This window comes from Mizuhopecten yessoensis, unplaced genomic scaffold (genome assembly GCF_002113885.1).
Source record: "Mizuhopecten yessoensis strain PY_sf001 unplaced genomic scaffold, ASM211388v2 scaffold10917, whole genome shotgun sequence".
Taxonomy (NCBI): domain Eukaryota; kingdom Metazoa; phylum Mollusca; class Bivalvia; order Pectinida; family Pectinidae; genus Mizuhopecten; species Mizuhopecten yessoensis.
The window spans coordinates 1343519-1357718 of record NW_018408786.1 but is presented as its reverse complement, the minus strand read 5'-3'; the positions used below and the strand labels follow the sequence as shown (position 1 = coordinate 1357718).

Sequence of the window (14200 nt, the reverse complement as noted above, 5' to 3'; positions counted from 1 at the left end):
TCTGATATACAATGACAACAGTAACAATATTTGATCCTGAAATCCAAGGTGACTGCCCAGTGGCCAAATTGATTTTCCTATCCCAAAAAATATGGTGATGTTGCACAACAAGGACCCATTGGATGAATATCTTTGACCCTGAAATTTGAGATGGGTCTTCAAACAAAACTCTGATTGCAGAATATGGGACCATCGTGGAATCTGTATACAAAGTTCGATAAAAAGTCTGTCCAGTACTTTCCGACATCTACAGGATACATAGGATGGTACAGCATTGGTTGTTAATCAGTATTCTGCAGTTATTATAGCAGTTTTGTGAGATTCAAAAAATTCATGATACAGGATTAGGCCTCTCAGTAAAGCCTAGTTAATGACCACACAGTCAGGTATAGATTTCTGTCTACAAACCTGTATATAAGTAAGCAGTAAAGTACATCAGTCAAGATTGACTTTTTCATCTAGAAATTGATTGAACCTTGATCAAGATGGATTTTATATTGGTATTGCCTGGAACAAATCTGATGCAGTTCTGACAACTTTTACAAATTAGGGTTGAAGATAAATGAAATCTCAAAAAGCATACTGTTTTGTAAAGATATATTTATTTCATGATGTATATTTGTTTACATTTTAAAAATCATCTTCAACATAAGATTTCCAACATTTTGTCTAAAATGAAGTATAATATGTCTTTCATTACCTCGATACATACAGATATTATGATAGACTCACCACAGTACTATCCTTGGTAGGTTTGTGCGTTTGAGTAACAGTTATTATGACACCTAGTGTACACACCAGTGTTCTCATTGAAAGCCAGTTGCCGGCAAATCTAGCCTGCTTAGTGCTATTCATCAACTTTGAACCGGCTATTACTTTGAATAATACGTCAACATTATAGCATATGATTAAGTACTAAACAAAGCATAGTTGAATTGAGGCATTTCTGTTCATATATAACAACTCTTGTACATATGCTTACAGCGTAGCCGAATCGATTTTACACCTTTGTGTGCATACGCTTCACCGATCATTTGTCTGATGAAGGTGACGGTGTACATTCCGTACTAGTTATCGTTACGTCACATAGAAACTCTTATTGGTTGTATAAAAAGAACTTTTCATAATAGCATGTTAACATTCAACAAGATATTCTTTTCAAGTCAGCCACCTGTTTCAAATCTTTGTGAAAATACTGCATACACATAATTTGAAATACACATTTCATAAATATTCTTACCTCTGAGTGTACACATCAATAATCAAACTGAAGCTTACATTCAATTTCAATCAGAATGTATAATTTGGACATTTTTCAACATGAACTTGGTTCTGAATTTATCCTTAATGATTCCCGCTTTCTGTTCTAGTTACACTTAAACTAAAATGACCCTTTTACCTCATTGTAGTCTAAATACATAGCTCATCTACAATTCACATTCACAGTGTCTTAATGTTTACTGCAAACAGAAATGAATTTAACCTAACACAAAATGTATATATCAATACATAGCATAATCATTCACGATTATGATAAAATATACAATAATGGGCACCTTTGATGCAAGATTTTTTTCAAAAAATGTACACAAGTAAAATTTCAACATGCACATTATACATATGTATTACATTACCATTCAATCTGATGTTGAACATTCCTGAGATTTATGGACATCTACAGGAAATTCCTGTCATATTTACATAACCTTTTATCAGGCATAGACTAGCTACCTGGTCACAACACCGATAGGGAGGGATCCGGCATTGAGCATTCCAGGGGGGTCTGCACTTACCTAGGGGGGGTCTCCCCAGAAACTCAAGATTCATATACTTACTTTAATGCTCATTGACCCACTTCATATAAATGAATGAGGTTAAATATTGACAGAAAAACTATTTTACAAATATCAATGTGAAGACCCACCTTTAAAAAAACACCGGATTGAGCTCTACACAGTACTTGGTACGTATATACACACACAGAAATACCAAATGCCTCAAAGATTAGTAAAATACATAGGTATCAAATCATATCAAACCCAATAAATATTTCACACTTGAGTCAAAGTCTTTAAGATAAATAATTCTGACAGTAGTTTTATCATACAGTACAAATAAATTAAACCTTTAATGCTACATACATGTAGTTACTTGACATTTTAAAATCTATCGTCTAAAGTAAAATGTCAAATAAATAAAATCAGTACTCTATAAACTAAAAAGCAGACCCGTGCTGACACAAATATGGATATACAGCAAACAAAAAGCTGTATATTTAATCATTTCTATCTATTCTGCAAGGAACAAAGAGAATGCTGTATTTCGGTAAGTAATATCTACGCAATGACCTTGCTGTACCTATTTTCATGGTGTACTATACGTCAGCTGACTGTTATCAGTTGGTTGACTAACATGCTTATCAAGCCTTTTAGATAATTATAGAGCTGTCTATATAGTCTTCACAGGTGGCCACACTAATGCCAGGAAACAAATGTTCTGATTTTTAAAAATATCTTTTTTCAGGTTTGGTATAAATATATATATTCATATTGTGCATGACCATGAAATCCTCTGACACCGAATGTCTTACAAAACTGCACCTCAGCAGACACACCTACACCTTTTGGTAAGAGATATATATTCCATCCAAAATAGATCCCTTCATAAGGTCACCAGTAGACATCAGGGATTATCCTGTGATAGAACTAACATGTAATGGGTCTCTAGAAGTGACCTCTGACCCTTTCACAAGGTCACCAGTGCACACCAGGGATTACCCTGTGATAGAACTAACATGTGATGGGTCCCTAGAAGTGACCTCTGACCCTTTCACAAGGTCACCAGTGCACACCAGGTATCACCCTGTGGTAGAACTAACATGTAATGGGTCCCTAGAAGTGACCTCTGACCCTTTCACAAGGTCACCAGTGCACACCAGGGATTACCCTGTGGTAGAACAGTACATAAGGCGTTCCTAACAAAGACCCTCCCTCTCCCTTCAGAAGGTTACAGAACTCCTGTTTGCTGTACATGCGGATGGTTTCATCATCACATTCTAGCCACTGTTCTTCGTACATCTGTTTTGGCACACTCGGATACTTGGTTCCCAGTCCAGATCGCTTGTTCTCTCCGAGAGCACTCCGGAAGAAACCACTTCTACTGGACAGGTTGTTATCTTTACAGGAAGATGGAGAGTCACTTGCACCAAGTTTAGGTTGACCATTGCCAAGGACACGGACATATGAGAGGTAGTGACCAGAGGTCATTGTAACTCCAGCATGAGTGACCAGTCCATACAGCATATACCTGAAAACATAACATAATGTTGTTGTAAAATGGCTGTGTCCAGTAATCAGATAGGGATATCAGTGCTCCAGATAACTTTTGAACATGTGTGGTGTTTTGAACCATGAAGTGCTGTAAAAGCAACATTACCAGAAAATGTTGTAGGAGGTTGAATAATTTGTCATATCCTCAGGTAGGGAATAGTTCAAGAATCTTACTCAATTCAAGACTACTATGGCTGCCTCTAACAGAAGCACATGGATGGCATATGAAAGTTGCTTGTCTAATGTCTATCAAAATGCAATAAAATGTAATTCTCAAATAAATCAAACAACATCACATATCTATTGTTTCAGAACAATTATTTCAGTTTTGTCTTCCCACAAAACTATTTGCATTAAATAACTTATCAACAAGTGCATATGAGATTTACAGAATAGTGCTGCTAGTTCAGTGTTGACATTGAAATCATTTAAGATAAATTGTGTGAAACAACAGACAAATCTGGGCAGTAGGAGCGTTGAAACATTTCTGTTGCTGGTTACTACCATCAGAAGTACTGCTGTTATACCTATGATCAGGACGGCTGCACGGGCTGGGACACTTGTACCGCAGACATGGCAGAGACAGCGGGATGGTGACATGGTCGTTAATCTTAGACACATAGCCATACAGTCTGAAAAAGTTACAATCAGCAGTTAAATACAGGTAAACTTTCTGTCAATTAATAGAATACATTTCAATTTTGCATATTTAAATATTTGTTTGGCCAGTTCATATTTTAATGGACTCTAACAAAGTCATAGAATACCCATACACAAAAATAAGTACATATCTAAAGAAATACAGTATGAAAATATTATCTACCCATGTCTGTAGTATATTGCATCAACACTGTTAATAACTCTGTAATTTCTGGTCATATATATGTTCTTTTTGCCCTGTAAATCATGCTGATACAATGCTCTGCAAAAAGTCAGGATTTGAATTGTTGAAAAAATAATAAACTATTCTTGACTACAAGCCAATTGTCAATTAATTTTTAAAAACAATTTCACATTTGGTCACTCCTGTTTTACATATTTAAACATTTGACATATGATATTACATATTTTATATACTAGTAGCTCAAAGTACACACATGTCAATGTTTTTAAAAATAAAACAAAGAGATATTTTTTGATGATATGTATGGTCATGTATCACTCATCTTTAGGCAGTAGAACGTATGGGACTTATAACAGTATACCATGGTACATTATAATTAACTAATACCTAATACCCAGAGGTGTACAATTTCATTTAGCCTATTGCCTGTGGCTAGTGAAAAATTTCAATACTTGCTTTGAAAATATAGGTTGCACAAGTTAAGTAGAAGTTTTCAAAATCTGCCTGTGGGCTATTATTTTAAGTATGAAATTAATATTAATTGTACACCCCATATCTATGATTTTCGAAATAAAACTTTTTTCACAACTCTTTTGTAATGACACAAACTTCACGTTCACAATTACCCAGATGAAGCGGAGAAGCGCTTGAGGTGAAGGGACAGAACATCCGGTAGTACTTCATAGTGAAGGGACCGCTCAGCCTCTACGTGACGGATACAGTTGTCGCAGTAATACTTGTTTTCATCTCGCAGTCGCTCCACCTCCGCAAAAGCATCCATCATCTTCTTCAGACACGAGTTGTCTTCTTCATCTGTTCAGGATATAAAACACATCGGAGTGAAAATGACTGTCAATTTAATTCCAGAAATATAATAAGGGGAGGATGGCACTTCTTTTGTGACCTCAATTGCCTATAAACATGTTTCAGGGAGGGCCCATTTTATGAAATGTCAACAATTACATTAGCACATATAAAACTACAATAAGTGGTTCCCCTCCACCCCAAAAGTTTAGAAATTTGAGGGGATCCTTCACTAGGGCATATATTTCTCTTATTCTACTCGATTTACTCTTAATCATTACGACTTTTTGATGATATTAACACATGTTTTGTTATATCAAGCTATGTTCTGTAGGAATAACAGACGTTCCATTATATTACGAGCTAGCTACCATAATGAATGTTCACATAAAAAGTCTGCAGATACATTTGCCTTACAATAATTAAACGGGCCACATTTATTTATAACAAACGCAGCTCAAGTTTTAAGACCTTGTAAAAAGAATTTGGATGTAATAAAATTACCTGAATCCATATCTTCATCCTCATCATCATCATTATCACCTTTTTCCTTCTTTAAAGGAACTGAAATATCATGAAATTCCTCAATGCGTTCTCTTGAAAATTCACACTCTAGACACTTAGTCCTCAACATCATTTTTCCCATGAATAGATTTTCAACGAAATCCACTTTACTTAGAGGGGGCTTTACACACAACTTCCCTGGAGGAGTAGTTACACATCTTGATTTGTCATGTGAAAAATCTAGTTTGTGTTTTGCATTCCCAACCATGACAGTACTTTTAGAGGAGTTGGACATTTTCATTGGAGACAAAGTTTGTTCGGCATATTCTGCATTCACTGATTTTTTTGGACTGTCACAAACGTGATCACATTTCTCTAGCTTCAGCAAAGGTTGGCGTTTATGTTTATCAGGAGAATTGGCGACATTTTCGCACTTCATTTTCTGAAATTCTGACGATAAATGAGAGCTGTCTTTTTCGGACACCTCTTGTTTGATGTCAACTTTGTTAACTTGCTCTTTCTGACTTTTTGTTCTTTCTTTGGAAGGCGGTGAATTTGAATTATTTATTGAACTTGTCACATTTGAAGCATCGACAGGTTGAGTTCTTTCACCAAATGCCGTCAAAACTTTCCTCTTTTTGGACTTGGCCAAAGACTCCTTTGACAGGTGTATATCTGGTGAGGTTTTCTCCAAACGGTTGTCACCTACAGGCCCATTACAAGAGCTGTTGTTCTGGTTGTTCTTCATCGATGCTCCCCTCATCCCCAAACGCTTACAAGGTTTCTCCCCTGTAAGCATACTTAAAATACTGGGTTGTGATGAGCACTTTGTACCACAGGAGTCGGGCTGATCCTCCTCACATTTCACCTCCCCATTGGCACTGCCGTTTGTCAACCCTTTGCTCTTACATCTGGCTGAACTATTTGAGGTAGCGTCTTTTTCTGTTTTAATCTGACTTTTATCATCAGCTGCATCCTTCTCCGTTGACTTCCTACCTCCTTTCCGTCTCCTCAATAAAGGGTCTCCATCGGTCTCGTCTAACTTTTCTGACATTTTCTCCCGAGTTTTCTTCACAGAAGATGGTGGTTGTGTTCGCTTTGATCTTAACCTTTTTGGCACAGCAGAAATGTTTCCTTTAACCACCCCTTGTTTACTGTCAGTGTCCAGGTCCGCGTCCTGGTCCTTGTTAACACCGACTTTCACAGTAAAATCAGGTATGTCGGCTTCCGCAACATCCATCGTTTCCTCAGATGACGCTGTTTTTGCAGATTCACTTTTCTCTATCTCGTCCAAGAAGTCTGTTTTTGGAAAAGATTTTGCAACTTCTACAGCGGGAAGCTGAACCTCTTTCTTTATAGATACGTGATTTGGCACATCTTGCTTTAAATCGTTTCTTTCAGACTTGCCATTTGACAGAAACTTCTGCATAATGGGATTGAGGGGACCCTTAGACTGGGGCAAAGCACTGGGAGGAAGGCGACTCTTGATCTTCTTTATTTCTTTAAAAGCATCCTGTAAGTAACACAGCATACAGCGAAGGAGTTCCTGGGCATCATGCTGGAGATTCCCTTCAAACATCGGGTTCAGCTCTCTGAAAATATACATAACGGAATCCGATTTTACTTCAACATCTTAAGTTCTAACAAACAACATAGGTTATCAGATTCTACAATGTTCAAGTATTACATGTTTACATAAGTCAGAGAAGATACAGCAGATTGTTCAAATTTAAAATCCATTTTATTTTTAAACCAATAAATTAGGGAACCATCAACATTTCAGAGTTATGACCAGCCCTTCTATAAACCGATATTGGAAAAGCCTAGTGTTGGGAAATTTTATGATCGACTGTCGTTTTCCATTAACTAACTGTCTGGTGATTAATCAATAATTATTGTAAAGTGATATATTAGAAAATCCTCCATGTTGTTTTTGCAAGTCCCTTACGCTAATAAAAAGTGAGACCCAATGTAGATTCCTGAAAAGGGTGAAAGCACCTAGAGGAGAGCAATTTTCAAACTTGTTTTCACTTCATCCATCGACATTACAAGGTTCTTTTATTACTTTATAAACATGTATATTTATATATTTAGTGCCCCCTCAGTAGATCAGCTCACCTTAGGGTGTTCAGAATTTTGTCCGGTTTCAGTGCCATCGACATCACATCTGAGCTAGCCACTTCAGAGTGTCTCACCTCTCTCCTATCCATAAACTTGTACAGCTGTGGATCACAACGATAATAACATACACATTCACACATGAATAATTTAATAAGGATCAAGGAATAAAGATTAAGTTTCAGGTATGATGTATCCAATTTCTCAACACCAAAAAGAAAAGTAAATTATTTCCTTGTATATTGTTCTGGTATATTGATAAGTTTCCCTCCCAACAATCAATTCACATTATTTTGAAATCAGTAAAATCCACAAAACCACTCATGAAAATTCACAAACACTCTAGTAATTACCTCCCAAAGTTTGCCCACCAAACAGTCTTTCTGTACTACCCTGATGCAACAATGTGCTTACTTACTTACATGGTAGAACTAGAAGCAGTAAGGATATTTGCTTCACCTTTGGCTAAACCAAACTTTATCAAATCTGTATATTCTCCATCATAGCATAATTATCAGCTCATAAACTAGACAAAAAGTAATCTCCTCAATAGGTATGCTATGGTGATTTGTGTAGGATTTTTTTTCAGGTAAGTCTGTGGATATCATTTTTAAAATGTGGATGCATATGAGTCCCATTACTTTTAGAAACAGTGGATTCTGAAAGTTTGCCAATACCATTTTGTTAAAATGTCACAAAAACAGTGTCAACAAATGTTCATGATGCAAGTATATGTACTGTTGATGTTGTCAAATAGCTATTAACTGTTATGAAAATATCAAACCAATGTACTTGGTCAGTGTCAATACTTACAAAAACAGTACCAATTGTAAATAATTTTTAAGTCAAATAGATACAATCTAGTCCCTTAAACTTTACAGGATAAGATTGAATCAATACAGCCAATATCTAGAATTGTCAAGGAATTGATTAAATCAATACAGCCAATGATCTAGAATTGTCAAGGAATTGATTAAATAAATACAGCCAATCACTTTATCTCTAAATTTAACAGTAGTCAAAGGATTGATTGAATTTTATGATCCATAATATAACATGTTAGGTCAGTGATTCATTCAGATCAAATAATGTAAGTGGTTGAGGAAGTTGATGAAGAACAAAGCATTTGGAAGACAAGTTGTTCTTGTGGATGAGTAGCACACAGAAGCCACTTCAATATATACTAAATGGAAACGGACCCCAAAAAGAACCTTTTTGTGATAAGGGACCATAAGTTTTTGTTATGTGGCACCAATCTTTGAGAGGGTCCCATACCTTGTGTAGGTGTTTCATCATATCACAGGTCTGTGATTGAGACAACTCGTAGGACAGGTCCTCCTGTAAAATAAAATACAAACACGCTATACATCTCATCTGACACTTATTTGTTTTTAGAATTTCTTTTAATTTACATAGTACTCTTTTTTTTACCTACAATGTTAAGAATAAGAAATTATTGTGCTCTAACTCCTGTTCTCTTTCAAAGTATTTACAGTCAAAAAGGTCTATATATGTCATAATAGCAAGACAGCATCTACCATAAATTGTCAGAAGATAAAAGTGCTACCCACAATGTCCCATATTGTACCCAACATAATATTGAAATATGAGCAATTACACTGGTACAACTTACGTGTAATTCTTTAGATGCTGTGTCCTGTTTTTGCCATTTCTCCACGAATAAGATCTCACCGTGCAAGTCATCAAGTCCATCGAGAAAGCCTGGTGTATATCTTAGTACTTGAAGTACACTGTTCAGGAAACAGGTGTTGCCTGGAATGGAAATATATTATTAATATCATATACTTTTCTTTCTTTTGTTTTGCATCATGGCATTCCAATTTTAAATACAAAATGATACTTACTCTAGTCCTGTATACGTTAGTTCAAATGTACTTTTTTGCACACATTTCACTCTCCCTAGTTTTTTTTAATTTTATTTTGGAAAACTGTTTTGGTAGTACTTAACATACTAAATATTGAGCTGGAAAAGCTAGGAACTTCGTAGATACCATTGTATTGTGGAGGTAACCCGGTTTTTTCTGTAAGATATTCAGTTTCAAAATTGAAACCTGTCACATTTAACAAGATGTGTGCACATGGAACAAATGAAATCCATTTGAGAAATAAAATAAAATAGATCTTCCTTCAAAGATTTAATTGTAATCTTATAAATGAACCAATATAATAACACTGAACATGCAACTCATTGTCTTTGAACAGTAGCATTGAGATCATAGCATTTGCTACTAAAATCAAAACACTGAGCTGAAATATACTTTCTACAAAATATGAGTAACCTGTTCTGCAACAACCATTTATTAATTTGTGAAAATAATAAAGGTTACTTTCTTGAGTCTGTATATCTAGAGATTAATTTACTAGTTTAATTTTTAAAGATTAATAAAAGCTTTTTAAGTCTGTAAGTAAGGCAAATTCTAACAGAAAACGTTATGTCTGTCCAAATCTATCAACATTTATGCCCGGTACTAAATTTGAAGAAAAAAAACTATAAAATGTCTGTAAGACATAAATGCCCCCGCTCATGGATGGGACAGGACGGACATGGGCAACACTATATGCACCCCCCATTTTATGACGGGGGCATAAAAATCAGAGATGATTGATTTCTTTCATTGAAGTTGCTGGTGATTGAAACAATGTTTGAAATCCTCAATGAGATATTTTTTTAAAGAACAAGAGGCCCAGAGGCCTTAATAGCTCACCTGGTATTCTATTTTCAATTTAAAACCTGCTGAGTACCATTCAGGTTTATCAAAGGAGTACAAGTAACAAAGTTGCATCTTCCATTTATAAATATTCAATTCCCTTTGCCCAAAGATTCTCTAAAACAAGTTTGGTTAGGTTAAAATCCCTTCAACGGTACAGAAGGAGAAGGATCTTTAATGTTTTCCTCTATTTCCCCTAATGGGCCCCACTAATCTGCCCCAAAGAAGGGGAATCCACACACCTCAGTTTAAACAAAATTGATTCTTTTCTCCCTAAGCATGCTTCAGACTGCATTTGGTTTAAATCCCTTCACTTGTATAGTAGGAGAAAAAAAATCCTCTATTTCCCCTATTGGGCCCCGCTCCTATGCCGCCAGAAGGCCCACACCCTCCGTTTATACAAACTTGAGTCTCCTTTGTCCAAAGATGCTCTAGGACAAATTTGGTCAAAATCCTTCAATTGGTTGAGGAGAAGATTTTTAAAGATTTACCTATTTTCCCCTATTTGGCCCCGTCCCTCTGCCCCCAGGGGGACCATACCCTCCGTTCATACAAAACTGAGAACCCTTTGGCCAATGATGCTCCAGACCAAATTTGGTCAAAATCCCTTCATCGGTACAAAAGGAGAAGGATATTTGATGTTTTCCTCTATTTCCCCTAATGGGCCCCACCCATCTGCCCTTAGAAGGAGGCCCACACACCTCAGTTTATACAAAATTGATTCTTTTGTCCCTAATCATGCTTCAGACTGCATTTGGTTAAAATCCCTTCACTTGTATAGCAGGAGAAAAAAAATCCTCTATTTCCCCTATTGGGCCCCGCCCCTCCGCCCCCAGAGGGGCCACACCCTCCGTTTATACAAACTTGAGTCTTCTTTGTCCAAAGATGCTCTAGGACAAATTTGGTCAAAATCCTTCAATTGGTTGAGAAGAAGAACATTTTTAAAGATTTACCTTTTTTCCCCTTATTTAGCCCCGCCCCTCTGCCCCGAGGGGGGGCTATACCGTCCGTTTATACAAAACTGAGAACCCTTTGGCCAATGATGCTCCTGACCAAGCTTCAGACTGCATTTGGTTTAAATCCCTTCACTTGTATAGTAGGAGAGAAAAAATCCTCTACTTCCCCTATTTGGCCCCGCCCCTCTGCCCCCAAAGAGGCCACACCCTCCGTTTATACAAACTTGAGTCTCCTTTGTCCAAAGATGCTCTAGGACAAATTTGGTCAAAATCCTTCTATTGGTTGAGAAGAAGATTTTTAAAGATTTACCTATTTTCCCCCTATTTGGCCCCGCCCCTCTGCCCCCAGGGGGGTTATACCCTCCGTTTATACAAAACTGAGAACCCTTTGGCCAATGATGCTCCTGACCAAATTTGGTCAAAATCCTCTGAGCCATTCAGGACAAGTAGCATTTTAAAGGAAAAAGTTGACGGACGCCGGGCGACGGACGCTGCACCATGGGATAAGCTCACTTGGCCCTTCGGGCCAGGTGAGCTAAAAACAGAACATGCTGAGTACAGACAGCAGTTGTGTTCCATACATTTGGAATGGACATTCGTAAAATAACAAACCTTGCGAAACAACATAATTTGCCACTGCTTGCATTGCCTTACCCAAGTTTTCAAGGGAGCTAACTGCTGGAACAACCTTTTCTTCTTTTTCTGAGTTATAGCCTATGTCATCATTCATTGACAATTCTTGAACTTCTTCAGTTTCTCCTGAAAGCTCTCTGCAAAATATGTTATGTTTTATATATGTTTTATATAGGGATAATAGTTTAAAAAATATTTTCTTTAATATTTAAATCAGAATCTAAAATCACCGTTTAATTTTAGACAGCATGCACAGTTCTCATTTATTTTCAGATAACATGTACCTGTTATACATATATACATGCATATGCAGTGAGGAAATGAAAAGAGTTAGAAATTTTCGTGTTTCTTCCATTTATTTTTGAATTTCATCATTTCATTTTTTTACTCTATTAATAGCAGTTTACAAAACTCACAGGGATGAAATGAAATGAGTTTCAGATTTTAATCTAATATTATCATATTGTACCTTGTTTCTTTTTGGCTTTCATCCTTTTTACCAGGACCAGACAATCTATCCTTCTGTGAGGTTACTGCTTTTGGAAACCTCAGTGACAATCGGGGACGTTTCCTGAGTGGCCCTGGAGACTCAGCATCTGCAATCACCATCTTGTACAGAAAACTATGGACTGGAACAACTTTCTGCAAAATCTGTCATCACATATCTGAAATATAATTTTCAAAGTAAAAAGTGTAATGAGTGTAGCAGAACTAGACATGGTTGATCATCAGCGACCAGGTAGCTCAATTGGTAGAGTGACCGTCAGAAATGTTAACATACCTTCAGCGATATCTGTTATCATAAAAATCTGGATTCAACAGTTCCTGCATGCGCCATTCAGTCTCAGGCTTTGCACCAATTTCCATTATACAAATGTACGATGCAAATTTGGCATATTATATATACAACGTATATACATGTACCGTACACAAAATGCAAAATTTAACAGGATCAAAGGTAGGACTGATACTGTTTATATGGCCTTCTGTGTATTTGTATAAAAAAAACCTGTCCGTCTATAAATAAATATATGGCAACACCACTTTTATTTAATAAGACCAGATGGCAAATCAATTGAAGAGAGAACACCAGGATTTTTTGTAGCTCCAGTACTTGAACCATATTTCATTGTCCTATCAATTAGTATTTTGGGAATTTGATGATGATCAAATTCAAATCATAACTGAATCGGTGATACACATGTAGCACATCGTTCAGATTCAATCAATTCATATGAATTTTCAAAACTTTAGAAGTTTTCAACCATCATATGCATCTTTCAAAAATATTAATCAGTCAGACCATTGCAATGAGTTTGTTTCTTTTTTCCCCATGAATTTGGAATGGGGCCTTTTTGTCTCATTTTGGGAAGAAAATATACCGAATGGGAAGGAAATTTTCAAGAGTAAACTGTAAGTTTTGGGAATGAGACATAAATATGAAATAATTTTAATTTGGAATGGGGCTCATTATCAGCTGTGCTATACTGGAAAGAAATGGATAGCAATTCTAATACAAGAATCAAGAGTCTAGGCCAATGTGTGGTAACCAGGAGGTGAAAACAAATATAATTTGTGTCTATATGTCGGTCCTTTAATTTTACATCATTCCTGAGCTTTAAATGTACTTGCACATGTAGTAAGTATAATTCTATTCAGTCAAACCGTGACAAATAACCATGATCTTAAAAATGCATTCATCTAGAGGATTCAAGTTGCGCACCTTGGACCCGTTACATGCATCATTTGTTTATATTTCAACAAATTTGTACTTGGTGTCAAAATCTTTTAGACAAATATGTGAGCAACATCTGCTACAAAGGCCAGATATATATATATATATATATGGTCATATAGACATGGGTAGCGTTACAACAGTTAACAGAATCATAAATGATTACTACATAATCTTTTCGCTACTATATTCAGTCTTAAGTTGTAAACAATTTGGATGGCAAAGTAAATGACAACGATGCAATTATTTATGAGCAGCTAATTTCGCGCGCAAAGTAGGCCAAATTTCGGATAACTTCCCATCATGAGAAATCGTATCGTAATAAACGATTCGCCTATCTTAATGGCTGAATTATACAACATGTGTTTGTTTTGAGTATTTAAGACCGTTAACATACTTATTCTATATTTTTTAGTATTGATCTCCAAAAAATATCTTGAGGAAGTGGACGGCAATCCAAACCACCCGGGGAAATCAGCAAAGCTTGCATGTTGTTGATTAGTTTCGTAAATTCAGAAAAAAAAGATATATAAGCGTGCCCTTCTAAT

General features: G+C 36.2%; 1 protein-coding gene across 1 annotated transcript; it reads right to left on the bottom strand.

The window, feature by feature from the left end:
* Positions 1-585: 585 nt before the first annotated feature.
* Positions 586-14129, bottom strand: LOC110463580 (ubiquitin carboxyl-terminal hydrolase 1-like). Its single transcript, XM_021518295.1, has 10 exons — positions 14050-14129; positions 12387-12582; positions 11939-12054; positions 9233-9372; positions 8875-8937; positions 7600-7703; positions 5482-7073; positions 4800-4986; positions 3857-3961; positions 586-3306 (listed from the first exon to the last, which is right to left on the bottom strand). The coding sequence occupies exons 2-10, from the start codon at positions 12524-12526 to the stop codon at positions 2922-2924; spliced, it is 2832 nt and encodes a 943-aa protein (XP_021373970.1). The 5' UTR covers positions 12527-12582; positions 14050-14129; the 3' UTR covers positions 586-2921.
* Positions 14130-14200: the final 71 nt, after the last annotated feature.

Coding starts and splice junctions, on each gene's coding strand:
- LOC110463580 (XM_021518295.1), bottom strand. CDS start 12,526: ATGGTGATTGCAGATGCTGAGTCTCCAGGGCCACTCAGGAAACGTCCC. Junction 3,962..4,799: donor CGCTTCTCCGCTTCATCTGG/GTAATTGTGAAC, acceptor TAACTTTTTCAG/ACTGTATGGCTATGTGTCTA. Junction 3,307..3,856: donor TGCAGCCGTCCTGATCATAG/GTATAACAGCAG, acceptor TTATGTTTTCAG/GTATATGCTGTATGGACTGG.